The sequence below is a fragment of the Stenella coeruleoalba genome (genome assembly GCF_951394435.1).
Source record: "Stenella coeruleoalba genome assembly, chromosome: 19".
Classification (NCBI taxonomy): Eukaryota; Metazoa; Chordata; class Mammalia; order Artiodactyla; family Delphinidae; genus Stenella; species Stenella coeruleoalba.
Genome location: NC_137165.1, coordinates 2330625 through 2358616, shown reverse-complemented (window position 1 = coordinate 2358616; position 27992 = coordinate 2330625). Strand labels below are relative to the sequence as shown.

The following is a 27992-nucleotide window of genomic DNA, read 5'->3' as shown; positions in this document are numbered from 1 at the left end:
CGCCTGAAAGGCTTTCCCCTCGGGGCACCGGGGCCTCGGTAATCCGCGCAGGCTGCGCGCTCGGCTGGTCTGAATTAAGGCTCATTTTAGATCGAGGCGGTTGCTCCCACGTGAGCTGCCTAAAGGTCGGGCTCGGCTTCCTGTTTGCGCTCCGGCGTGGATCCCGTGCTGGCCCTCGAGGCGATGCGCGCGCTCGGCCTGCCTTGACCTCAGTAAAGCCCCTCGTTTGAGGCTAGCTGCTCCGTGCCTGCTGACTACAGTGGCCTGAGCTCGGGGTTCGTGCTGGGGAGGGCTCCCTGCGGCTGGGCGCCCAGGCCCTCACCGTGGCTCCCTGGATGGCATCTGCGGGGTCCGGACAGACCACGGCTGTCAAGGCTGAGGCGTCCCTGAGGGCTCCCCCGGCAGGTAAGCAGCTGCACCCTGACCGTGCGCTCCCCCAGCATAAGCCTTCCTGGGCGCTGGGCTCTTCCAGCCCACCAGGTGCTTTCCAAACCCTCCGATTCGGGATGAGGGTTGGCTGGTGGGGGGGCGGGCGAGCAGTAGCAGGTCACTGAGCCCTGACAGCCCCAGCAGTTTCTGGAAGGGTCATCTCAGGGACAACTAGGGTCAGTGGGGAGAAGCCCATGTGGCTCAGGAGGCCCCTGCCACATGGGCCAGGCCTAGGAAAGGTGGCCTCGGGACTTGCATCTATTGATCTAAGAAGTAATGGTGAGCTTGGCGCCTCCCAAGGCCTTCATCTTTGCCAAGGGAATTAGTTGGGGGTGGGCTAGGGCAGCAATGTGCTGGGAAGGTGGGCGGAGCTGTAAGCCCAGTGGTTCTCAGCCCAAGCGGCACTCAGGGAAGTTACCTGGGTGGCTCTACGAATGCCCGGCATTGGAATTCCCTGGTGCTAAAAATCAAGACAGTGATTATCCTCGGTGGGAATAGTGACTGAACACGACGCCAGGGCCCTTAGAGGAGGCTAGTGAAGTAAAAATCTGCTGCTTGAGCTGGCTGCTGGCTACTCAGGTGCATTTAATTTATGAAAACTCGTGGAGTTGTTCACTTATATGTGTACTGTTCTGTATGAATGTTATACTTCGATAAGAAGTTAAAGAAAAAAGGAAAACAAGTTGCTGCCTGCGCCTTAATTTAGAACATCTGTGGTGGGACTTGGGTAGTGATATTTTTTTAAAAAGCTTCCAAGGTGATTTTTTTTTTTTTTTTTTTTTTTTTGGCTGTGCCACGCAGCATGCGAGATCTTCGTTCCCTGACCAGGGACTGAACCCGTGACCTCTGCATTGGAAGCACAGAGTCTTAACCACTGGACCAGCAGGGAAGCCCCCAGGTGATTCTAAAATTCAGTCAAGGGTTAGAACTGCTGGTTTAACCCCGAATTTGGTATTCTCATCCCCTGGAGATGAGCTTAAGCATGGGTGTGTGTGATACTAGAGGAAGTTAGTTGGGGAACTTCTGGGAAACTTATCTTGCTCCCCAAAGTGGCCTGAGACAGAGATTTGAATATGGGTGTTGTCACAGGTGGGGGTGAGGGGAAGGGAATGAGATGCTCGGGGCTGCTGCAGCCATTTTGTAGTCATGGAGGAAAGCCAGGGGAGCACAGCTGAGCCGACTGATCCACATACACTATGGATCTGACTTCCTGTACCAGTACAATACACAAAGCCTACATTTTCTAATTTGTTCCATCACCTCGATCTTGATCCTGCCCCTACCTACGATGCTTTTTTTTTTGGAGGGCGTACCTCCCACAGGGCTACACACTGCGGTCCCCCTTCCACCTCCTGCCCAGCACTCCCCTCGTGAGGGTGTCTTTGGATGGATGGGCTGAGAACACAACCTAGGCTGCCTCATAGCAGCACCCCTGGGGCAGGAAGGCTGCCCAGACCTCTGGTTGTCACAGGCTTTGGGTGCCTGAGTAACGAAGGTTTTCCTCCCCTTTTTCTAGACTGTTTTAAAATGTAGGTTTTATTATTATTCAGGGATGGCAGGGCCAATAGATCAGGAGACGACCACTCACAGTTCCCAAGAGGTGGGGACATGACATACAGGCCACTGGGGGAAGCACCAAGGTCAGTCAGGAGGGGAAACGTGGGCAAGAGCCTGTCCCGTACTTTCTGGGGAGTAAACAGCTGAGGCAGGGCAAACGGGCTTCAGATTGGCTCGTTTGAATAACCTCGGCCGGCTCTGAGGCCTACGACTGTGCCGAGGTGTCTGGTACCTGCTCTGGGGTGATTAAGGCAGCTGGATGGTGGCCCAGAACCCTGAGGGACATGGTGGCTGGTTTGCTGTGAAAGGTGCAGAGTTGTTTGCTCTTGTTTGCAGGCAGAGTTGTTCGTATCTCTGGGAATGGGCTGGCCCTGGAGGGTTAGTCTCTTCAGGGTCAGCAAGGCCCTCCATGTCTTTTCATGGCTTGATAGCCCGTTTCTTTTTAGCACTGAATAGTATTCATTTTCATTCTTGTAAACTTCTCCCAGGCTGGAAACGCGCCCCCCCCCCCATCTTTTGGCCTTTGGGAGCCCTTGGCAGGTCCCCCATGAGGACCTCCAGTCACTGTTGAGGCTTGGCCATCCCCAACCCTTGCCCACCTTGACGTCCCACCAGGACCTGAGCCCAGGCGTTTCTGTGGGGAAGGTGCCTAGTGAAGTCTGGCTGGAGGAGGGAGGGGTGAGGGATGGAGGAAACAGGGGTTGGGCGGAGGTAGAGAGGGAAGCGGTTGCCAGATCTGGGGGGGTTGGGGGCTCAGGGGTGGCCTTGGGCATTTTGCAGGTGTTGGTCCTGCCCAGCTGTCCTTTGCCCTGATGATGTATGGGGAGCTGAGGGACCAGGCCAGAGTCCCTCCCTCCCCAGTGGAGAGCTGGGTGTTTGCCAGTCACAGGGCAGGGAGGAGGGGTCAGAGAGGAACATTGGCCCCCTGGCCTGGGGGTGCAGGGCTGAGCGCAGCCAAAGGGCAAATGCAACGCCTTTGGGCCTGGTGAAGTGTAACCAAGTGAGGAAAGGTTTGCAGGGGCCCGGCCCCAGCTGTGCCTCGCAGGTCCCTGGGCTGTCAGTTACCTGAAGGCAGGGCCCACAGGCCAGGCCTACCCCCAGGGGGACTCGACCTCTTGGTGCTGCAGGAGTTGCGGCCGGAGACGGCGTCCTCCTTGGATGGCTCTGTGCTGGCATCTGCTGCAGTGGGCCTGTGGCAACAGGGGAGCCCGAGGTCCGCCCCCCACCCCCGAGGTTGCTAGGCCACCCAATTTGTCCAGGCCAGTGGCTTCTGTTCCGGTTCCACACATGCTTCCTTACTGAGTCACTGAGCCCTTCGGGGCATGCTCCAGTGCCTTGTGGCACAATGAGGCTGCCGGGCACCGGAACCAGCTCCAGGGGAGACTCCCTCTCCTTGGTTGCAAGCCTCCCTGACCCCAGTGTGTGTTGGGGGCTTGCAGTGACTCTCCACCCCCTTCCCCTCACCACCCCCACCATTCCCAGGACCTGGTAGCTTTGGGTCCTTCTTCCCTGTGAGGGTCCTCGGCAGGCCTGAGCCCCTCACCGCTCTGCCCTCGTTCAGGGTCGGGGCATGGGGAGGGGGACAGGAGGGGAGAGGATGGAGATGGGACAGAGGAGGGGGCGGGTCCCAGAAGCTGCAGGGTCTCCAGCTCCTCCCGTCAGGAGGTGGACGCCGCTTCCTCTTGTGAGCATGGGCCAGCCCTGCGGTTAGCGATGGCCAACAGTCAGAGGTGACCTGTGAAACTTCCCAGCTGGGTGTTGACATGGACGCGGCTTCCTCTTGCACTCCTGGAACGTTCCCTCGTTGGGCCAGCTCCACACCATGAGATGCCAGGCTGCCCAGAGAGGTCCCGTGAAGGAAGACGGGGCCCCAGCGGAGTGCCCACTGACCACAGGCATCCACGGTGGACCATTCCACCCAGGCGAGCTTTGGGGCAACAGCGGACACACAGACACAGGTGCAGTACCCAGCTGATCCCAGCAGCCCACGTGATATAAGTGGTGGCTGATCTAAGACACTTAAGTTTTGGGTATACAGGGGGTACCATTTTTTATTTGTTCAGCATCCCATCCTTTGGGGGAGCCAACCTGGCCCCCTCCAGGTGGTCCCCAGCCCCCCACCTTCCCACCCTTTCCCCTCTGTTGCCGTCACAGGTTGGCCCTGCCCGTCTTCCAGAATCTCCCTCTGGGGCTGGAGGTGTTTGGAGCTTAGTCATCTCGTGGGCTTGCCCTTAAAAGCCCGGGTTTTCTCATTCTAGCTGCTCAGCTTGCTTCTAGGTCACGTGCCAACACTGGCCCCTCTCCCCCCTCCCTCCACACCATCTCAAGTTAGTTTCTCGTGTTTCCACTAAGGAACCACGAATGACACAAACGTTGGCAGGAGGGAGGAGATGGGAGGCCACTGTGCCCTGGGCCAGGGGCTTGGGGACAAGTTCTCACCTGAGAAGGGAGAGGGTCCCGAGGTCCCAGGGTCCGTGGCCCTGTTGCCGAGAGCTGAACTGCTGATCGTGTCCAGTGGGGGGTCTGCACGGCTGCCCCTGACAGCGGTGGGCCGTGGAGAGGGGCTCGCCGACCCCGCAGTTCTCACCTGGCTGCGGGATGATGCGCAGGGCTGGTTGGCTGGCTGCTCTGCTCGGAGACTCCGTGCCGGCGCCCCTGGGCTGAAATCCTGGAAAACTGAACTGGGGGCAGAGCCCGCAGGCGCTGCACGTGGCACTGGCTGAACTTGCAGTCACTGCAACAAGAGTGGGGCGTTCGCTGGAAAAGGCTGGAAGCGGTTGTTTGAAAGTCAACACCTGGGAGGCCTGGGAAGCCCCCAACCCAGAGGGAGCAGTTCCCGCACTGGTGGACGGGTCGGGAATTCCCACAGCTCTGCCTTGCTCCCAGAAGGCTCCGGGCAGCGATCCCGAGGGTAGCCTGGGGACAGAGAGCTTCCACAGAGGGAAATGGAAGGAGTCGTGGGTTTCCGTCACCATTTGTGAGACAAGGACCTGCCCTCTGGACGATGAGTGTGCCCTGCAGGCCGGTCCACTGAATGCCCTCCATCTGGGGGGGCAGAGAGCAGTTGGCCCCTCGTTAGAACTGGCCCTGGGCGCCCCCTCCACCTCACCCGCCCACCGGAACCTGGCTCTGCCACCCGGGAGTGCGAGTCTGCCTCTCTTCATCTGGGCCTGGGAGTCCTCAGGGCCCCCCAGGCCTGCCCACACCTGTTCCTCCTGGGCCTTTGCTGCTGAACCCCTGGGAGGGGTCAGCCTGGTGACTCTGGGGGCCCAGGGCTCTGTCCTGTCTGGGGCCAGTGGGCCAGGCAGCACGTGGGCCGGGGGGTAGGGCCGGTCCCTTGGGTGGCACGGCCCCTCCTCCCAGCCTTTACTCATTAGCCAGACTGTGTGGTGCCCCGGCCGGCTGGGCGAGGCTGGCTGCGTGGGTGCTCTGGCCTGTGGCGTGGCTGCTGCCCGGGCTTGGAATGGACGGCCCCCAGGACATGGTCCCCCCGGGCCGAGGGAGCCGCTGCCCTGCCCTCCGCAGGCTGGTCCCTGTCGGCTTCGGGGCTGAGGCGAGGACGCTCGTTGTCCTTTCTGGACCCCTGGTAAGGAGGCGGCGGTGGGTGGAGGGCCGCCACCCAGGCATGACGCGAGGGCCGGGCGGGGGCTGCTCATGACCTTGCCCAGAAACTGCCCATGATGACCGTGTCCAGGTGGCCCCAGGGGCTGCTGCCCAGAGCCTGGCAGGGCCTGACCCCCTCAGCAGCGGGCAGCCCCCCTCCTCCCCCCGCCCCCCTGTCAGAAGGGGCAGGCGTGTCCTTCGGGAACCCACGGGAAGGCTGGGCTGAAAGCCGAGAGGGTGAGTGAGGTCCCCTGCTGCAGGAGAAAGGCAGCCTCTGCCTGTTTTATTTCCAAAGGGAAAATGGCCTAGATGCATTTTTTCCTGACCGTAAAGACTTATAAATATGTGCTCGCTCTAAGAGTTTCAGTCAACACGAAAAGTTAGAAAACACTTCTTTCTAATCCCAGCCCCTGGACAGAGCCGTTCCTAAGGTTTTGGTGTCTTGAACCCCGCTCCTCTGTGCGTGGCCTGACGAGCTGGTGACGATAGCGTCGCCAGCGGTACCCTCTCCAGCCCCTGTGCTGGGTGCGGCTTGGCGGGGAGACCGGGGCTCAGGGGTTAACGCGGTTGTGCAGCGGGGGATGGGGTGGGACCCGGGCCTCCCATCACCCAGCCTGGCTGCTGCAGCAGCCTCGGCCGCATGCTCGCTCCCCCGCTCTGGGTGACTTGCCCTGTGGCCTCGAGGGGCTTTTGCGGGTCTTTGCTCTGCCTCGCAGGGCCTGGAGAGCCTCTCTGGTGGGGCTGGGCTGTGAGGGGTCGGCAGGACTGAGGGGCCCTTGACCGTGGCCGCCGTCCTCCAGTTCCTCTTCCAGATGCTGAACTTCATGACCTACGTCGTGAGCTCGGTGTTCTGCGGACACCTGGGCAAGGTGGAGCTGGCGGCAGTGACCCTCTCGGTGGCCGTGAGTACGGCCAGGGCCGCAGGGACCTTCCCCCCTGGGCTCCGGGGAGAAGAGACAGCCTAAGGGCACAGCCGGACCTCAGGGCCTCGCCCAAGGCACACCCCACGGCGCGGGCAGGGCCCGGCCAGGACGGGTCACGGGCTGCTGGGCACCCCCCAGGCGCAGGGTCCCCCCTCGGGCTCCGCCTGACAGACTGCGCTCCCCTGTGTGTGCCTCCAGTTCGTCAATGTCTGCGGAGTTTCCATTGGATTTGGCTTGTCCTCGGCCTGTGACACCTTAATGTCCCAGGTAGGTGGGCCTCCGAGAGCCTGGCGGGGCAGAGCCAGTCCTTCAGCTGCTGCAGAAACGGTGGGGCTGGGGGCCCACCTGAGGCCCCGTAATGTCCCCTGGATCTGGGAGCTCGTCAGGCCCTGGGCCGGGGCAGCTGTCCCTGGCATACCCACCCCCAAGGGCCACGTGCTGCAGGGACCAGACCCTCCCCTTGAAAAGAGCCCGGGCAGCCGGGGGAGAGAGCCCTGGAGGGAAAGACAGTCCCCTGACCTCGAGTGCGAGGGCCCACGGACGGGGCCTCCAGCTCTCGGGGGCCCACAGCCCAGCGGGGCTCGGCTCCGGGGGTCCCGGGCTCACGGTGGGCCTGACTGCCGCTCACCCCCAGGGAGACTTGGCAGGTGCTCTCGTGCCGGGAGGCGGGGGGCGATGCCTCCCCCATCGGGAGCTGTTGGCGAGCCAGGCACGACGGGCGGACAGAGGCTGGGGCTCAGCAAACAGCTGCTGCTGTCCCTATGTGAGCAGGCCGAGCCCCCGCAGTGGCTGCCCCGGGTGCGATGGAGGGCTGCCCCACCCCGCCCTGCCGGGAGCCTGCGGTGCCCGCCCGCCCCCCAGCCCTGGCAGGGCCCCCGGGGCAGCGGGCAGGTGCGCGGGGCGTGGGCGCTGACCCGCTGTGTTTCAGAGCTTCGGCAGCCCCAACAGGAAGCACGTGGGAGTCATCCTGCAGCGCGGCGCGCTGATTCTGCTGCTCTGTTGCTTTCCCTGCTGGGCGCTCTTCCTCAACACCCAGCACATCCTGCTGCTCTGCAGGCAGGACCCGGCCGTGTCCAGGTATCCCGGGCGGGGGGACCCCTGGCGAAGCCCACCCCCGGGCTCCGCGCTTCTCTGGGCCCCGAGCCGTCTCGAGCGCGGCCCCTCTGGGACGTTGCGGGGTTGCTTTGGAGTTGCTCCCGCGCAGCCTGCTGCTCCAGCCGTGGCCAGCAGGGGGCAGACCAACGGCCAGTTTTAACTGAGGAGGAAAAGACGGGATTTGCGTGGTGTTTGTGTTTGTGTCCCAGCGTGTGCTTGGAGCCTCAGAGATGCTTTTTGAAGAAGTGAAGGGTGCACCACCCCAAATTCCAAACAGTGGAAACAGGACTGAGCCCGACTTCTGATGAATCACGTGCTTTGTTATTAATTTTAGATTTGGCCCCTCATGGGAACACCTTGCCCGTTTAATATTATGCGCATGGAATTTGGTTATTTCTTGATGTGATAGAACCTTTTTTCTCCCTTACAAACCACATGTCACCCCGAATTCAAGTTCCTCAGCCCTGAGACCCCGTGGTTGGGTCCTTGGGCCCCTCCTCCTGCGCCTTCCTAGCACGTGGTGGCAGCCTCCCCCAACCACTGAGGTTCCACTTGACTTGGGGGTCTTGTCTCAGGGGTGAAGCCTGCTGAAGCCTCTCCTCACACCCGGGGGCGCAGGCTGCTCCGCTCAGAGCCCTGGTTCTCCCGCAGGCTGGCCCAGGAGTACGTGCATGTTTACATCCCAGCGCTCCCGGTAAGTCTTCTGCTGAACTTGGGGAGGTTGGGCCCACAGTCCCCGAGATTCTGGCTTTTTGCCTGTCTCCCCATCAGCTGGGGAGGCCATCGGCCCTCATGCTGGCGGCCGAAGGGGCCAGAGAAAAGTTCTCATTTTGGTTGGTGCAGATTGAACTTTTAAAAAGTAGCATGGGGACTTCCCTGGCAGTCCAGGGGTTAAGACCCCGCACTTCCATTGCAGGGGGCACAGGTTCAATCCCTGGTCGGGGACTGCAATCCCACATGCCGCGCAGCAAGGTCAAAAAAAAAGGAAAAAGTTATTACAATATTATTATTTTTTAAATGTAGCACAACATGTTTTTCTGATTAGAAAACCATTTATGGGAGAAATTCTGGAAAGCCTGGGGAAGAAAAAATTCAAATCTGTAATCCTACCACTCAGAGAGGACACAGGTTAATCCTTCTCTCCAGGATTATTTCTCTTCGTGGGCATGTGTGTTCAAACATACAGACTCATGTGTAGTGTGAAACGGGGCCAATGTGTGTATGTTGTATTATAACCTGTTTTTTCCCTTTCAAATAAATATGTCATTAGTCTCTTGATTGCCTTCCACAATCCATTTCAAAGGTGATGTGGTATCTCCTAGTGCCATAATTTATTAACCAATCCCTACATGTTAGGTATTTAGGTTGTTTGCAATAGTCACTATTATAAACTAGATTGTGATAAACATTCTTATAGAAAAATCTTTGTGAACATATGGAATGATTTCCTTAAGATGCGTTATTGGAATTAGAGTTGCTCTGTCAATGGCTTTTTTTTTTCCTTTTAATTAATTAATTAATTTTTTAAATTTTTGGCTGTGTTGGGTCTTCGTTTCTGTGTGAGGGCTTTCTCTAGTTGTGGCAAGCGGGGCCCACTATTCATCGCGGTGCGCGGGCCTCTCACTGTCGTGGCCTCTCTTATTGCGGAGCACAGGCTCCAGACGCGCAGGCTCGGTAGTTGTAGCTCACGGGCCTAGTTGCGCCCCGGCATGTGGGATCTTCCCAGACCAGGGCTCGAACCCGTGTCCCCTGCATCGGCAGGTGGACTCTCAACCACTGCACCACCAGGGAAGCCCCGATACTTTTGACTTAGAGTTTTTAATGCATAGTAACAGTCCCATAAATCCCATCCTTTATGATGTCTGTCTTTGGGCTTAAAAACAATGAACCCATTGTAAATTGTAGAAGCATTTGCCTATATTTCCTCTGAACCCTTTCAGTGGTTTCTGTTGTTACATTTAAGACAGTAATCTAACAAACTTTTTCTAAGACTCATTGAATATTCTCTCCTTTCTCTGTTAATTTATTAAATACTAAACAAGCAGTCCATCCACTCCGATCAGTTTCTGAGATTCGAGACCTGCCCAGTGGTCTGTGTGTCCACCGCCAACCCATTGCTACACTGTTTGATTTGCTGTGGTTCAGTGCACGCGGTACCAGGTGGCAGTGCTGTTTCGGGGGAGTCCATCTTCTCATCTCCGGCACCCCCTATCCTCCTCTGCACACCAGCACTGGGGATAGAGCTCTTAAGGAGGGGGCTGGGAAGGGGGCGGGTCAGGGTGAATGCGTGCGGGGTGCCCACAGGGGATGCCAGGCCTGGCAGGGAGCCCCAGCCTCACCCTCCTCCTGTCTGGAAGGCCAGTGCCATGACCTCTTTGGGGCCTGGCCAGCTCCACATTTCTTCTGTATCATGGAAACCACCTGAAAAGTCTGGTTTTTCTCCTCCGAGCCTTTGGCTATTCAGACCAAGGGAAGGTATCTTGTCAAACAGGGCCATTGGGGCTGTGTCAGGAGGAAACATCACGTTATCACTGTGGCAGCAACTTTTTTATCTAATAAACAAAGTCCCTCCTGTACAATGGTGCTGCAGAGTTTAACTACCAATAAAATAAGAATCATAATGACTCTTAACGTTTACATGATGTTTACCTTATTCTTGGAGCACTTAAATGTGCCAAATACTGTTTTGTAAGCACTTTGCAATGTTAACTTTGTATATGAATGTATGTATAAATATTAGGGATTCACACGCATGTTATTGTGTGTGAGGAAACTGAGGCACAGAGAGGTTAAGTAACTTGCCCAAGGCCACACAGCTCACAAGAGGCAGAGCCAGCGTCTGAACCCAGCTCCTTGCTCTTGCTGACTGAGCGGTGCTGAAGAGAGGCAGAGGGCTGAGGGGAGGGTGCACAGGGGGTGCAGGCCCCGGGCCAGGCCTTGACAGAGGGCGGAAAGGATAGGGCAGTGCCCCCGACACACACACTGATGCACAGGCCCTCTCTGTCCTCGGCAGACGGGGAAAGGCCCACCACCCCCGTGGGGTCTCCAACCTGCTCTGCTGAGGCTGCTGCTGCCACACCCCTGGGTGCCCTCCCGCTCCCTCAGTCCAAGGCCTGCCCCCTCCAGGTCCTTGTCTCTGGCGGCTCGAGCCAGGCCCAGGGTGTCCCGACCTGTGGGTTTGGGCTCAGGAGCCCTGCGGCTCTCAGGCCACCTCCCTGCTGGTCCCAGGCCGGGGGCTGGAGCGCAGGTCAGCACACAGCCCATCTCTGGGGTCCCAGAGGTACCGTGGTGAGGCAGTTGCCCCACCTCATCTAAGAAGTGTCCGTTAGTGTCCGTCTGGTGGTGTTTTGGTAGTTGTTGCTTACTTCGCGTGTGTGTTTATTTTATACAGGCAAATTTTCTTTACAGCCTGCTGGCCAAATATCTGCAAAATCAGGTAGGGGTCCCTGGCCGGAGCTGCCCCCAGCCCCCACCCTGTTCCAGTGGGCGGGGTGCCCAGGGTCCCCTCTGCGCTTTGCCCCATCCTGATCGCCACACGGGGGCCCTCGAGGAGCTGCGTGTTCCCAGCCTCCGCCTACCCCCCTCAGTCTCACCCTCACCTACTTCAGGGCATCATGTGGCCCCAGGTCCTCAGCGGCGTCGTGGGCAACTGCGTCAACGGGCTGGCCAACTACATCCTGGTTTCCGTGCTGGGCCTGGGGGTCAGGTGAGCACCGGGGCTGGGGGCCCAGCATCTGGGGGTCATGGGGAACTGGGGGCTGCTGTTCCCTGGGGTTCTGGGGACCCGCTGCCAAGGAGACGGGGTGAGGAGCCGCTGCCCGGCCTGCCCGAAGGGGCCCAGAGTGGGTCTCCCCCGGATGGGGCCCATCCCGGGATGGGGTGCCAGCAGAGCCAGGCCCGTGGCCCTCCCCGCCCGGGCCCGGACTCAGCCGTGGCCCCAGCCCTGCCGTCCCTGCTCTGCCAGGGGCTCGGCCTGTGCCAACACGGTCTCCCAGTTCACGCAGGCCGTCTTCCTGCTGCTCTGCGTCGTGAAGAAGAAGCTGCACCTGGACACGTGGGCAGGTGCGAGGGCCGCCCTTCCTGGGGGCGGAGCGGGCAGGTGGCAGGCGGGGCCCCAGCTGCAGCCCGTTGCAGGAGGCCTGGCCCGGGCCTGCCCGCAGGTCCCTCAGGACCCCCTCCCCGGCCCCCCTCACCCCCGCCCCGAGGCCCGGGCTTCCCCATCCAGTGTGCCAGGGGGCAGGGCCCTGCTGCGGACAGGCCCAGGGAGCACTCTGCCGGCTCCCTGGTCTCGGGATGGACGAGCAGCACGGGTGGTCGGCAGCGGCGGTGCCCACGTTGTTCGCTGAAGCTTCACGACACCTCGTTAGCCCCGGTTATTTACGTGGAGGAAGCTGGTGCAGAGAGGGTTTGTCATTGGCCGCAAAGGCCAGAGGTGGTACGTGGTGGAGCCTGGACCGAACCCGTTCCCAGGCCTCAGGTTCTGAGCTCTTAGCCCCTGAGACAGCGCCAGGGGCACTGGCCAGGCATCCTCCTCCCCCCACGAGCCCCCACCAGCGCTGGGGCCGCTGGCTAGCCCCCCACAAGACGCCCAGGTGCCTGGGCCGAAGGCAGGGGGCGGGCCAGGGGGCGGGGCCGCAGGGTGGATCGCGGCTCAGCTGGCGGGCCTCTGCTCCTAGGCTGGTCCAGCCAGTGCCTGCAGGGCTGGGGCCCCTTCTTCCGCCTGGCCGTGCCCAGCATGCTCATGACTTGCATTGAGTGGTGGGCCTACGAGATCGGGAGCTTCCTCATGGGTACGTGGACAGCAGGGTGCGGGGAGCCGCGTGGGCCGCCCCCCAGCTCAGGAACCCCTCTCCCGGATGGGCGGTCTCCCAGCCCGGCCCGTCTCCCCACCAGGCCGTGAGCTCCCGGCGCTGCCCGGCGTAGGCCTGGCACTGAGTGGACGCCCGGGCGTGGTGGTCAGTCAACGAGGGAGTGAGGTCCCGCTGATGCGCGAGCAGCTGTGGGCATCGCCTGGCACGTTGTGTGCTCATCAGCAGACTCGGTCCAAACAGCCAGGGCTGGGGTGGCCCCTAGAGACCTTCCAGTCCACCCCTGACCCAATCGGAGATGATGAGAACGTGGACCCCAAGAATTAGGTGGTCCGGAGTCACCCAACAGGGCTGAGAACTGAACTCTGCTTTCCTGCCCCTGGTCCAGTTTTTCCCTTCTTCATCACACCTCGTACACAGAGGAGAGACCCTGACCCTGTAACACCTGGGCAGGGGTCTCCTGGAGGGCTGGAGCCCAAGCGGGAGCGTCCTTTGCTGCATCTGCCCTTGGAAACCACTGGCCCCTTGGCCCCCGAGTGAGGGGCTTGCTGTCAGCCCAGGGCTGTGGGCTGGCCGGCCGGGCACTCACCATGTCCCCCGCCACCCCCAGGCCGGCTCAGCGTGCTCGACCTCTCTGCGCAGGCCATCATCTACGAGGTGGCCACTGTCGTCTACATGGTGAGGCTCGATGGGGACGCCTTCGCCATGCCCTGCCCCCAGCCCGGCCCCCTGACGGCCTGGGGGTGTCAGAGGAGGGGGGGGCTGTCCCCTCAAAGTCTGTCTCTGTCTCCCGAGGGACCCTCTGGACCTCCTGCACCCGCCAGGCCCAGGCGCTGCCAGACACACGTGGCCCACGGCTGCTCTGCTGAATTCACGATGTTGCAATTGTTTTGAATTAATTAGCACCATTTAAAATAGAGAGATTTCACATCACAATCTAGATATGGGCATTTCTTTGAAAAATGGGACATGCCATTTAGCAGTGAGCCCATGTTCCTGCACACCCCAGCTGGTGGGCGCTGGGGAACAGTGGCCCTCATGAGGGCATTTCCTCGCGTCCACCGTGGACCCCGCAGCTCCTTCCTCTCCCCCGGACACGTGGGTTGGCCCGTGTCACTCGTGTAGCATTTGCCGGCCTCTTGGGCCATGCAGTCTGTGACCCTAGCTTTAATCAAAAATCATCACGCACTAATTTATAAGGTGATTCTTGTTACGGATGGCTTCCGCTGAATCTTTTCTTCTCACAGGGAGCTTTTCTAACATAGTTAAGACCACATCCACCTCTTTTTTTATTAATTTTTATTTATTTATTTTTGCGGTACGCGGGCCTTTCACTGTTGTGGCTTCTCCCGTTGCGGAGCACAGGCTCCGGATGTGCAGGCTCCGGATGTGCAGGCTCAGTGGCCATGGCTCACGGGCCCAGCCGCTCCGCGGCATGTGGGATCTTCCCGGACCGGGGCACGAACCCGTGTCCCCTGCATCGGCAGGCGGACTCTCAACCACTGCACCACGAAGGAAGCCCCCACATCCACCTCTTTAACATGCGTTTACTCCTGAGTTTCCGGCAGCGCGTTGATTTCGGTTGCCTGTGATGTCTGGCGGCCCGGCCTGGTGGGTTTGGCCCTGGGTAGCCCAGCCCACCTCCCAGGTCTCGCCTGTCGCCAGCAGCCTCGCGGGCCCCGCCCCCCGGGACACATCCTGCCTCCCTCTCGGCCCCCGGGGCAGGAGGGGGGCTCTAACCACCACACCTTCTTTTCTGTGATCCCAGATTCCCATGGGGCTCAGCATTGCAGTCTGTTTCCGAGTGGGGACGGCCCTGGGAGCCGCAGACACCGTGCAAGCCAAGCGATCTGCCGTCTCAGGCACCCTCTGCACAGGTGGGTGGGGTCGGGACCTAGGCGGGGGAGGGCTTGGGAGCCAACAGTTCACCTTCCAAACCTGTCATACCTGCCACGTGGCCTAGAGTAGCCCCTCTGACCAGCAGCAAGCCTGCTGTGCCCCTTCCGCTCCTTCCCTGCCGCTGGGGCTCTGGGCTGTCAGTTTCCATCACTTAGTGCGACTCTGGGAAAGCCGGTCCCCCTTTGACCCTGCCCTGCCGGCATTTCCACGAGCTTGGGACCTGCCCATCCCAACCCTCAGAGTGGCCCCGTCTGTGTCCATCCTGCCTCTGCTTTCTGCAGCTGCCAGGCTCAGATCAGCTCCTCGTGCAGAGCAGTGGCTCTCAGGCTTCAGCCCTGGGGGTGGGGTAGGGGTGTGTGTGTGAAAACACAGAACCCCACCTGCCGGAGTTTCTGACTCCGTAGGTCGGAGGTGATGGTCTGAGAATATGCATCCTCTAACCAGCTACCAACGACGCTGCTGCAGCCGGTGCAGGGACCCCACTTTGCGAACCACAGGAGGAAAGGCGTTTCACATGTGGTGCCCTCCTTGCCAGACCACAAACGAGGGTCTTAGTCCAAGTGAACATGGGGTGGGGCTGGACGGGTGGAAGCTGGGCCGTGCCTTTGGTCTCTTACAGTTGGCACCTCGCTGGTCGTGGGCACCCTGTTGAGCCTCCTGAGGAGTAAACTGGGCCACATCTTTACCAATGACGAGTAGGTAATCAGTTCTCTCACTTCTGGGGATGCCAGGTGCTCCCCAGCTGGTCCCCAGAGACGCCCCCTCTACCGCTCACCTGTCGGTAGACAGGGCACCAACCAGGGGACAAGGTGAAATTTGGGGGCTTCTCGGGGGGTTAAGACGTGTGTCCCCCAGACACAGGGAAACTCAGAGACAGGAGCATCAGTTACGTTGGCGTGGGGCAGGGGCAGAATAGAAGGGACGCGAAGGGCGCTCCAAGGATGCGCTCGTGTCTTACCACTCCCGTTCTCCTGCAGGGAATTGGTCGCCTTGGTCAGCAAGGTCCTGCCGCTTTACGTCGTCTTCCACCTGTTTGAGGCAGTCTGTGTGAGTCCTGCTCTGACCCGCCCCCCCACGTTCACACACCCTCCCCGAGGCTGGTCAGGTGGTCAGGGCTGTGAGCGTTAGCTCACAGATTCGCAGAGAGGGCTGACCGGAGAAGAAGCGCCCGAAGTGTCCGCTTGTGTTGGTTCTGTCACTCAAAATAATGAGCCCCCTTCTGCTGTGCAAGTCCAACACGCCAGAGACGCACGCAGATGAGCAGAATCCTGAACACCGGCCCCAGTGTAAACTCACGAATCCGTTCCTTCCTCGTTCCCCCGAGCGGGGCCAGGAGCAGTCGCGCCAGTTGCCAGAGCAAGGGGACACTTTGGAGGAGTGGGTCGGCCCAGAGTACAGCGGGCCTGACTTCCTGCTCCTGTGATCGCTAAAGGGCAGGTCTCGTTTAGTGCAGGTTTGAACTATGTGAACTTTTAAAAGCGTGGCAGAAAGAAAGAAAGCACTGAAGTCTCATTTGATAAGCAGAATTTTGAAATTCTGGGTCTTCTACGTCACATCTCGGGTCCCGTGAATCTTTCAGGAAGGCATCCCGAGCGTAAAACCCACATCTCTTCGTGGAGTGAGTGCTTAGCTAGCAGCCAGAGCACTGGGGCAGACACCTGCGCGAGAATTACTATCGACTCTTACGGAAAATAAATAACCTTGGGAGAAACTATGCGTGCAGGATTTTTCCAAAAGCCCCAGTGCTCTCTGCCCAGTTCTCTGTTTGTCCCAGGACTGGCCTTTGAACTTAGCCGGGCAGATACCTGGCGCACGTTTCTGACCTCAGCAGGACCGCTTGCTCTGGGCTGGTTTTCGGGATCAGATCCATAGCTTTTACCGCAGAACGTTAAGAGAAACTAGCTTATGGGTTCTGTTATTGCTTTTGTCATGGGCTGGTGTTAAGGACACTATTATTACTTTTTCTCTAGCTCCAAGGTGAGGCCACGGCTGAGAGATTCCTCCTGCAATGTAAGGTCGGGGGGTGCTCTGGCTTCTAAATGTTCTGAAGGCAGCACCTCTCCGTTCAGTTTGCCCACCAGGGAACCCGAGGCAGACGTGCAGTTAGCAATTGCAAGGGACCTTAGAGCTTGTGTATCTGCATCTATCATCTTTCCCCCTGGCTAGATCTATATCATTCTTTTTTTTTTAAAATTAATTAATTAATTTATTTTTGGCTGCATTGGGTCTTTGTTGCTGCGTGCGGGCTTTCTCTAGTTGCGGCGAGCGGGGGCTACTCTTTGTTAAAGTGCGTGGGCTTCTCATGGCGGTGGCTTCTCTTGTTGTGGAGCATGGGCTCTAGGTGCACGGGCTTCAGTAGTTGTGGCATGTAGGCTCAGTAGTTGTGGCACGTGGGCTCAGTAGTTGTGGCATGCAGGCCCTAGAACGCAGGCTCAGTAGTTGTGGCGCACAGGCTTAGTTGCTCCATGGCGTGTGGGATCTTCCTGGACCAGGGCTTGAACCCGTGTACCCTGTACTGGCAGGCGGATTCCTAACCACTGTGCCACCAGGGAAGACCCAATCTCTACCATTCTTAATTTATGCGTTCCATGGACCTACTCTTTATTTTATATTTTTTATAACTTTCTTGAGTTTTAATTTACATACTATAAATTCATGCATTTTAAGTACATAAGTCAATCCTTTAAAATAAATTTATACTTGTGCAGCCAGCACTGCAATCCAGTTTTAGAATATTTTCATCACCCCCCCCAAAATTCCTGGGGCCTTTTTTTTTTAATTAATTAATTTATTTTTGCTGTGTTGGGTCTTTGTTTCTGTGCGAGGGCTTTCTCTAGTTGTGGCAAGCGGGGGCCACTCTTCATCGCCTGTGCGGGCCTCTCACTATCGTGGCCTCTCTTGTTGCGGAGCACAGGCCCCAGACGCGCAGGCTCAGTAGTTGTGGCTCACGGGCCTAGTTGCTCCGTGGCATGTGGGATCCTCCCAGGCCAGGGCTCGAACCCGTGTCCCCTGCATTAGCAGGCAGCTCTCAACCACTGCGCCACCAGGGAAGCCCCATGGGGCCTGTTTTGAAGTCACTCCCTGCTCCCATGGCCAGCCCTAGGCAATCCACTGACTTGCTTTCTGTCTGTGTGAACTTGCGTTTTCTGAATATTTCATAGACGTGGAATCATATAGTATAATCATACAGTCTTTTGTGTCTGGTTTCGTTCACTTAGTGAAATGCTTTTGCGGTTTGTCCATGTTGTAGCATTTTTCAGGACTTCATTTCTTTTTTGTGGCCGAATGGTGGTCCATTGTGTGGCTGTAACATGCTTTGCCTACCCATTCATCAGGCGATGAACGTTTAGGTTGTTTTCAGTGTTGGCTGTTGTGACTAAGGCTGCTGGGAACACTCACGTACAAGTCATCATGTGCACGTATGTTTTTGCTCCTCTTGGTAGAGTCCTAGGATTTGACTTGTTAGGTTGAAGCATAAGTTTATTTTTAACTTTCTAAGAAACCATTAATCTGTTTTCCAAAGCAGCTGTACCATTTTACATTCCCACCCGCAATATATGGGGATTCCAGTTCCTCCCCCTCCCTTGCCAATTCTTGGTATTGTTTGTCTTAAAACTTTAAAAACAGATTTTATTGTTAAGACTGGTTTTGGGTTTACAGAAAGATTGAGAAAATACAGCGAGTTCCCATAAACCCCTCTCTCTCCTCCTTTCCCCTTTTATTTACATCCGGTATTAGTGCAGGACATTTGTTTAGCTGAAAGAATATTGATACATTATAATTAAGTCCAAAGTTCTCCATAGGGTTCATTGCTGGCCTTGTACATTCTATGGATTTTGACAAAGGTATAATGACATGGACTCACCATTATAGAATCATACGAGATACAAACTACTATATATAAAATAGATAAACAACCAGGTCCTACGGTATAGCACAGGGAACTGTATTCCACATCCTGTAATAAACCATAGTGGAAAAGAATATATATATCTATATATATCTATATCTGAATCACTTTGCTGTACAGCAGAAACTAACACAACATTGTAAATCAACTATACCTCAATTAAAAAAAAAGAATCATGGGAGGTCCCTGGTGGCCTAGTGGTTAGGATTTGGCACTTTCGTTGCCGTGGCCCGGGTTCAATCCCTGGTCAGGTAGGGCCAAAAAAAAAAAGGAATCATATGCATAATTTCACTGCCATAAAAATCCTCTCTGCTCCCCCTGTTCATTCCTCCCCTTCTCCCGCTGTCCCCCTCCCTCACCCGCTGGCCATCTCTGACCTTTTTATTGTCTCTGTAGTTTTGCCTTCTCCATTGTCTTATAGTTGGAGTTAAACAACACGTAGCCGTTTCAGGTTGGCTTCTTTCGTTTAGTCATGTGCACGTAAGGGGCCTCCACTGGGTCTTTTCATGGCCTGACAGCTTGTTTCTTTTTAGCACTGATGCTTCACTGTCTAGACGGACCACATTAAAGGACATGGTGGTTGCTTCCAAGTTTGGCGAATTCTGAATAAAGCTGTGAACATTATTGTGCAGGTTTTTGTGTGGACATAGTTTTCAACTCTTTCTGCAAATCCCTGGCTGCATGATGGTTGGATAGCATGGTGCTATTATGTTTAGCTCTGTAAGAAATTGCCCTACTGCCTTCCAAAGTGGCTGCACCATTTTGCACTCCCATCAGCGATCGGTGAGAATTCCTGTTGCTCTGCATCCTCGCCGGAATTCGGTGTTGTCAGTGTTTTGATCCTAGTCGTTCTAACGGGTGTGTAGCGGTGTCTCATTGCTGTTTTAACTTGTAACTTGCGACTGACGCGTAATGTGGAGCATCTTCTCATACGCTTATTTGCCGTCAGTGTGTCTTCTTTGGTGAGGTGTCTGTTCAGAGCCCATTTTAAGATTGGCTTGTTTTCTCGTTGTGTTTTAAGAGCTTTTGTTTAGTTTGTTTTTAATTTCTATTTTTATTGGAGTATAGTCGATTTACAATGTTGTGTTAGTTTCAGGTGTACAGCAAAGTGATTCGGTTATACATATATACATTGTAAAATGTATTCTTTTCCATTATGGTTTATCTCAGGATATTGAACATAGGTCCCTGTGCTATACAGTAGGACCTTGTTGTTTATCCATCCTATATATAATAGTTTGCATGTACCAACCTCAAACTCCCAGTCCATCCCTCTCACACATCCCTCCCCCAATAATTCTTTATATGTTCTACACATAAGTCCTTTATCAGGTATATGATTTGCAAGCCCAGTCTGTGGCTTGACTTTAATTTTCTTATTTATTTATTTATTTATTTTAAAAAAATAACAGTTTTTATTTTTGGCTGCATTGGGTCTTCGTTGCTGTGTGCGGGCTTTCTCTAGTTCCGGCGAGCGGGGGCTACTCTTCGTTGTGGTGTGCGGGCTTCTCATTGCAGTGGCTTCTCTTGTTGTGGAGCACGGGATCTAGGTGCACAGGCTTCAGTAGTTATGGCGCGTGGGCTCAGTAGTTGTGGCACACGGGCTTAGTGGCTTCGTGGCATGTGGGGTCTTCCCGGACCAGGGCTCGAACCCGTGTCCCCTGCATTGGCAGGCGGATTCTTTTTTTTTTTTTCTTTTCTGTACGCGGGCCGCTCACTGCTGTGGCCTCTCCCGTTGCGGAGCACAGGCTCCGGATGCGCAGGCTCAGCGGCCATGGCTCATGGGCCCAGCCCCTCCGCGGCATGTGGGATCTTCCCGGACCGGGGCACGAACCCGTCTCCCCTGCATCGGCAGGCGGACTCTCAACCACTGCGCCACCAGGGAAGCCCGGCAGGCAGATTCTTAACCACTGCGCCACCAGGGAAGCCCCCTCATTTTCTTATCTTTTGAGCTGCAAAAGTTTGCACTTTTAATGTAGTCCAGTTTCTCATTTTCTTTTCTTTTCTGGCTCACGCTTTTGCTGTCATATATAAGAAATCTTTGCCTAACCCAAGGTCACAAAGATTTTCTCCTATGAATTCTTCTAGACATTTTATAGTTTTAGGTCCTACACTTACGTTTATGATTCATTTTGAGCCCATTTTTGTGTTTGGTACGAGGTAAGGGTCTAAGTTTATTTTTGTGTGTGTGGGTATTCAAGAGTCCCAACACCATTCTTGGTGTGTGAAAGGCTATTCCCTCCCCAGTGAATTATCTTGGCACTTTGGTCAAAAATCAATTGGTTGTAAATGTAGTGATTTATTTATAGATTCATAATTCTGTTTCACTAATTCATATGCCCATCCTGTGCCAATACTACACTGTCTTAATTACTGTAGCTTTATAGTGAGCTTTGAAATAAGTTAGTATAAATCTTCCAACCTTGTTCTGTCTTCTTAATTGCTTTTGTTCTTCTAGATCCTTTGCATTTCCATATGTATGTTAGAACCAGCGTGTTAATTTCTACTAAAAAGCCTGCTGGGATTTTGAAAGGAATTGTATTGACTCTGCAGAGCAACTTTGGGAGAATTGTCATCTTAACAGTATTGTTAAAATGGACATGGAATGTCTCTCCGACTCGTTAGATTTTCTTTAATTTACCTCAGCAATGTGCTGTAGTCTTCAGTGGTCAAAACCTGGCACTACTTTTGTTAAATTTATCCCCAAATATTTTGTTCTTTTTGATGGTATTATGAATGGAACTCTTAATTTCATTTTTAGGTTGTTCATTGCTAGTTTATAGAAAGGTAATTGATCTTTGTTTATTGCTCTTTTATCCTGTGACCTTGTTAAACTCATTCTGGTAGTTTTTGGTGTGTGGAGTCCTTAAGGTTTTCTCCATATAGGATCATGTCATCTGTGAATAAGGAGTTTTACTTCTCCCTTTCCGTCTGGCTAAACCTCCAGTACGATATTGAGTGGAAGTGGCAAGAGCATACACCTGTGCCTTGTTCTCGATGTTAAAGGGAAAGTATTCAGCCTTTCAGCATTAAATATGTTATCTGTAAAATTTTTATACATGCCCCTTATTGAGGCTGAGGAAGAGCCCTTCTCCTAGAAACATTTTCTCATGAATGTGTGCTGGATTTTGTAGAATGCTTTTTCTGTACTACTGAGATAATCACATGGTTTTGTCCTTTATTACTATGGTGTAATTACATTAATTGATTTTCAGATGTTTTACCTTGCATTCCTGGGATAAAACCCTCCTGACCATGGCGTGTGTCTTTTCTAATATATATCACTGAATTTGGTTTCCTAGTATTTTGTTAAAGATTTTGCGTCTACATTCATGAGAGATATTGGTCTGTGATTTTTATCTTTTCCTTTGTGATATCTTTTTTTTTTTTTTTTTTTTGTGGTACGCGGGCCTCTCACTGTTGTGGCCTCTCCCGCTGCGGAGCACAGGCTCTGGATGCGCAGGCTCAGCGGCCATGGCTCACGGGCCCAGCCGCTCTGCGGCATGTGGGATCTTCCCGGACCGGGGCACGAACCCGTGTCCCCTGCATCGGCAGGCGGACTCTCAACCACTGCGCCACCAGGGAAGCCCCCTTTGTGATATCTTGATCTGGCTTTGGTATTAGCATAGCATTGGCCTCCTGGAATGATTTTGAAAGTGTTCTCTCCTCATACCTATACATTTTGAGTTTGTGAAGGATTGGCATTATTTCTTCTTTAAACATGTGATAGAATTCACCAGTGAAGCCATCTGGGCTTTTGTCTGGCTTTTGTCAGAAGATTTTTAACTAATTTAATTTATTTACTTGTTATAGATCTATTCACTTTCTGTTTCTTTTTTAAAAAATTTATTTATTTTATTAATTTATTTTTGGCTGCGTTGGGTCTTTGTTGCTGTGCGCAGGCTTTCTCTAGTTGTGGCGAGCGGGGGTTACTCTTCGTTGCGGTGCGCAGGCTTCTCATTGCAGTGGCTTCTCTTGTTGCAGAGCACGGGCTCTAGGCGCGCGGGCTTCAGTAGTTGTGGCACGTGGGCTCAGTAGTTGTGGCTCGCGGGCTCTAGAGCACAGGCTCAGTAGTTGTGGCGCACGGGCTTAGTTGCTCCGCGGCATATGGGATCTTCCCGGACCAGGGCTTGAACCCGTGTCCCCTGCATCGGCAGGTGGATTCTTAACCATTGCGCCACCAGCGAAGTCCCTCAGTTTCTGTTTCTTGTTGAGTTTGTTTTAATAATGTGTGTTTTTCTAGGAATTTATTCACTTCAAGTAAATTGTCTAAATCTTTGGCATGAAGTTGCTCATAATATTCCCTTACAGTCCTTTTCTTTAGGGAAAGTAGTAATGTCTCTCCTTTCATTCCTAATTTTGGTAATTTGTGTCTTCACTTTCCTGTTTTCTTGGTCTTATTTTCCCAAGGTCACATCCTTAGTAAGTGTTTGTCAGTTTTGTGGATCCTATCAAAGAACTAGAATTTTGGTTTCATTGATTTTTCTCTGCTGTTTTCTGTTGACTGTTTCAATGAATTCCACTTTAATTCTTATGATGTTCATCCTTCTGCTTTATTCAGGCATAGTTTGCTTTTCTTTACTGGTTTCCTAGGGTGGAATATTAGGCTACTGATTTGAGACCTTTCTTTTCTAATATGGGCATTTTAAAGCTATACATTTCCCTGTAAGTATTGCTTTAACTGCATCTCATAAATTTTGATATATTGTATTTTTTTCATTCAAAATATTCTAAAATTTCTCTTGTGATTTATTTTTTGACCCGTGGGTTGAGAAGTGTGTTGTTTAATTTCCAAATATTTGGGGGTATTTCCAAAATTCTTTCCGGTAGACATCTCTAATCTAATTCTGTTGTGGTCAAAGAACATCTTTTGTAGCAATCCAGTCTTTCTAAACATATTGCGAGTGCCAAGTCATAACCACTAGACCTCCAGGGATCTAGCTGTACTGAGGCCTGCTTGGTGATGTACCACAGGTCCATCCCAGAGAGCAGCCTTTCCCCAAGGCCTGCTGTTTTGTTTAGTCTTGCCTGTGATCCTGTCTCCTCCACAAACTGCAGCTGCTGTCTCTGCTCAGTGTTGGATTTTGTTTTTCTTGTTTTTAAGCTTAGCTTCCTAGGGGTCACCCCTATGTCTGCATAGCTCAGTGTTCAGCCAGTTACTGTTTGGAGGGGACGCTCAGGCACCTCTGACCGCTTGTAGGGCTTCTGTTCTCTGCTGAAGGAGCCGAGTATGGGCCGGGGCCCACGCGCAGTTCAGGCTGTTTTCGAGTCTGCCCCAGCTTTTACTTTCTTCTGGGTCCTCCTGTGTTTCTTCTGTGCATGTGCACAGGCTCCACCGTCCAGGATGTGTGGGAGGCTTGGGCCTGCTACAGCCTCTGCTACACGCATGCTCAGCTGCTGGTCCACTTGGGACGGAGAGCTTACCAAGCACCCCCTGCCCCAGCTGTTTCGTCTCATTGGAGCTCTCACTTGTCCACCGGTCCACTGCTGCTCCCTGACAGGCCCACAGCCTCAGGCTAGCGGGCCCACCGAAACTGTCTCTGTAATTCACAGTGCTCTAAAGGGCTTCTCAGCCTTGGCACTACTGACATTCTGGGACGCATAATCCTTTGTTGTAGGGGGGCTGTCCTGGGCACCGTAGGATGTTTAGCAGTAACCCTGTCCTCAGCCCGCTAGATGCCAGTGCACCCCCCCACCCCGAGTGGTGACAACCAAAACCAGCTCCAGACATTGCCACATGTCCCCTGGAGGGCAGAACCACCCCCCAGATGGAGAAATACTGGTCCAGAGCACATCAGTCGTAATTTGGCAGAAGTCTTTTTTTAACCAGAAAGGATCATCTTTTAGGTCATGATATATATTAACGAGAAACATGTGTGACATATTTTAAAGTTGAAGAGGCACACATCTCCTACGCCCAGTGCATTTACCTCCGCTCACATGTGGGAAAGCAAACCACACAATACTCCCCATCCCTCAGCTTAACAAAGGTAACCGAACATCTGCTGATCAATAGTGCTGACAGAGCACGCGCGGAGCCTGTAGTTCTTTAGCTCATTAGGTCTGGGATCGAGCTGGGAGGATGAGACAAGTGAAGAGGTGGTGCTTTCTGTAGACACGTCTCACGAGAGCGTCATCACGGGGGCAGCAGCGGGAAAGGCTGCCTCTTCCGTACGGCTGGCAGGAAGGCAGGATAATGCCCCAAAGACACCCACATTGTGACCCCCCGGACCTGTGGGCGTCACGTGGCAAAAGGGGTCTTTGCGGACGTGATGAAGCCGAGGGTCTTGAGGTGGGGAGACTGTCCTGGATTATCCAGGTGGCCCCGTGTTTTCAGAGGTCCTTAGAAGTCAGAGAGGGGGAAGCAGAGGTCAGAGCGATGCCTTTGCTGTCTGGGGCCCGCGGGCAGGAATGCAGGCACCTCTAGAAGCTGGAAAAGGCAGTGAAGCAGATTCTGCCCGGGGCCTCGAGAAGGAACCAGCAGCCCCACCACCTTCAGCATAATGGGACCATTTCGGCCTTCTGCTCTCAGGAGCCGTAAAACAATCCGCGTGTTTTGTTTTAAGCCACCGTTTGTGGTAACTTGGTGCAACAGGAGACGTCCACACAGTCCATATGAAGCGAGTTCAGTTTCCCAAGCCGGTGGGTAGTCCGTCACCAACTTCACCTTCCCTCTCCAGGGAGGCAGTCTAGGTGTCGACCGGGGCTCTGGAGTTGTGTCCGAAATGCAGCGGCTTCTGTGTGACCCCGCGCAGGTCCCCGCTGGGAAGGAAGGGGGACAAGGGCCCATCCTGGTCCCGTGCTATGGACTTAAACGAGGCCATGCCCCGTAGATTCCTGTGGAAGCCCCCTCAGCTGAGACCCCCGTCAGCCTCAGCGTCACCAACCCCGGCCCCCTCTGCCTCCCCGCAGTGTCTCTACGGTGGGGTCCTGAGAGGGACCGGCAGGCAGGCCTTCGGGGCCGTCGTGAACGCCGTCACGTACTACGTCATCGGCCTCCCGCTGGGCGTCGTGCTGACCTTCGTGGTCGGGCTGGGGATCACGGGTACGTGGAGTTGGGGGAGGCGGGGCGCCCCGGGCGTCATGAGACGCTCCCACCGTCCCGTGTCCTGCAGGCCTCTGGCTGGGCATGCTGGCCTGTGTCTGCCTGGCCGCCGCGGCCTTCGTCACCTACACCGCCTGCATGGACTGGAAGCGGGCTGCGGAGGAGGTGAGTGCCGCCCCCCAAAACGCCAGCAGCGCGCCTCAACGTCTCCCGTCATGGAGACGGTGCGGTGTCTGCGGCGCCCCTTCCGGGTACCCCCCCAGACCCACAAAGGAAACCTCAGCAGCCCGACTGCCAAAGGCCAGACTAACGCCAACGGCTCAAGCTCGTCTAAACGTGGGTGAGCCCCGAGGGTGCTGGGACCTTGGAAGAGGCGATGGCAGCACCCTGTCACCGTCCTCTCGGAAGAACTGAAACCTCAGAGGCATTAAAGCCACAGCTTAGGCTGCAGGCTGAGCGTGGAGGGGGTGCTCTCGGACCGAACCCCCGCAGAGTGGGGGTTTGCCTTCGTGGGTGGATCCAGGCCTCCTGACGTCTGAGAGAACGGATTAACACAGCCCTGAAACACCACCCCTGTGAAGTCCCGCAGAAGGGTGAACACGGGCAGACCTCGCTGCACTGCGCTTTGTAGATGCTGTGGTTTCTGCAAGTTGAAGGTCTGGAGCGAGCCCGCATTGAGCCCGTCTATCGGCGCCATTTTCCCCGCAGCGTTTCTCACTTCATGTGTCTCACGTTTTGCTAATTCTCATCATATGTCAGACCTTCTCATTATTATCTCCTTTATGGGGAGGGGTGATCACTGATCTCTGATGTCATTATTGCAAAAAGCTGATGACCTGCTGAAGGCTCAGGTGATGGTTAGCATTTTTTAGCAAAGAGGCACTTTTTTTTTTTTTTTTTTTTGCGGTACATGGGCCTCTCACTGTTGTGGCCTCTCCCGTTGCGGAGCACAGGCTCCGGATGCGCAGGCTCAGCGGCCATGGCTCACGGGCCCAGCCGCTCCGCAGCATGTGGGACCTTCCCGGACCGGGGCACGAACCCGCGTCCCCTGCATCGGCAGGCGGACTCCCAACCACTGCGCCACCAGGGAAGCCCAAAGAGGCACTTTTTAACTGCGGCAGGGACGAGGCTTTTTTAGACATGATGGGATTGTGTGCTTAACAGACTCCAGTATCGTGCAAACATCACTTCTATATGCACCGGGAAACCAGAAAACCCGTGAGTGGCTCTGTTGTGACATTCGCTTTATTGCAGTGGTCTGGAGCCTCCGAGGTGTGCCTGTGTGTGACCACGTCCTGCTCGGCCTGCAGGGCACAGCAGAGGCCGGGGTGGACCGCAGGCCGACCGGACAACTCCGTCTCCTTCAGGTGCAGAAACGTGTGGGGCTGCCGCCCCAGGCCGCTGAGAGCACAGCCCCCAGCCTCAGACCCGGGCCTGAGAGAGCGGTCGTATCTTCAGGTAACGCTGCCCCGCGTGTGCGGGTGACTGGGAACCGCGCGAGCCCCAGCTGCCTTTCTCCCTCAGCGTGACAGTGACCTCCGTCCTAACGCCAGGAGAGTGACACTAACGTCCGCTATCTAAGAGGCCCCGGGAAGCAGGACCCGTCCCTCCCCGGCCTGGGGGGCAGTGAGCCTCGGTTCCGTTCAGATGAGGGAGTGGGTTGAGCGCTTAGGTCTCTTCCCAGTCATCCTGCAAGTGCAAAGGCAGGGGATGAGGTCAGAGCACGGGCCGTTGGACCCTAGAGCATGTTGTCAGCACTCACCTCCAGCCCAGGTGGGAGGCCTGCAGGCGTGGGTTGGGCAGGTCAGCCTGGCTCGACTCAGCAGCCTGCGGGTGCTTCCCGCCGACCCCCCGAACCCCACCAGGCGGCCGCTCTGCTGCCCTGGGGCGGGCGCTGGTTATCATGGCCCAAAGCCCCGGTTATCCCAGTGCCTGTGTGTCGTCTTGCGGTGGGGAACCAGCTGCAGACTCTATGGGTTTCACTTGTCACGAGGGAACGTGCAAAGGCAGCTCGACTAAGCGTTTCATACGTGCCCTGAGGTCACTGGTGAAGGTTAGGCATCACACAGGCTCAGACAGGCACGCGCGTCTGATCTCATCTCACCTTAGCGACAGCCTTTCCTGCACATCCCACGTAGTTCTCTTCTCTGGTCGTGCCGTAGAGAAAAGGCGGGCGTCTCCTGCTGTGAGGGACAGGCGTTGATCGTGCACCTCCAAGCCACCCCCCACCCCACCCCCATGCTAAGCTGGCCCCTGTTTGCCTCTGCAGTGGCTATGGGCAGCCACCCTGGCGTGACCCTGACAATGTACTCAAGGCCCGAGGCCCATCTGGACCTCTTCGGGACTCCAGAAGCAGCCCAACCCCTGCCAGCTCCCCCTGGCAGACTGTCGGCCAAACAGCTGGCCATCCGCCGAGGGGCTGCTCTGGGGGCAGCGACAGGCACGCTGGTGGTGGGGCTTGTCATCAGGGTCCTGACTGCCAGGCCCTAGCAAGCAAGGAAGCAGAGTGGCTGCCCACCCCACATCCTCAAAAACAGACCTTTAGCCAGTGCCTCGTGTGATGTAACAGGTCTGAACTGCGGTTAACTGCTCTTTAGCAGACCTCAACTACTGGAAGACGAGGCTCCTGGGGTTGCTACCATTATTCAGTAACGTAAATGGCTTCAAATTGGAGATTTCAAGTCAAAACAAAATGGCAAATGGCGCCGTTACATTAAGAAGTA

The 27992-nt window shown here is 55.4% G+C and overlaps 1 protein-coding gene across 1 annotated transcript; it reads left to right on the top strand.

The window, feature by feature from the left end:
- On the top strand, positions 1–27973 carry LOC307177087 (multidrug and toxin extrusion protein 2-like). The gene is made up of 19 exons (XM_079903856.1): positions 1–405; positions 1231–1327; positions 3738–5572; positions 6390–6491; positions 6711–6779; positions 7441–7589; positions 8259–8301; positions 10999–11043; positions 11216–11313; positions 11572–11669; positions 12284–12397; positions 13026–13093; positions 14184–14292; positions 14934–15009; positions 15292–15361; positions 25137–25269; positions 25340–25434; positions 26637–26727; positions 27539–27973. The coding sequence occupies exons 3-19, from the start codon at positions 5450–5452 to the stop codon at positions 27757–27759; spliced, it is 1704 nt and encodes a 567-aa protein (XP_079759982.1). The 5' UTR covers positions 1–405; positions 1231–1327; positions 3738–5449; the 3' UTR covers positions 27760–27973.
- Positions 27974–27992: the final 19 nt, after the last annotated feature.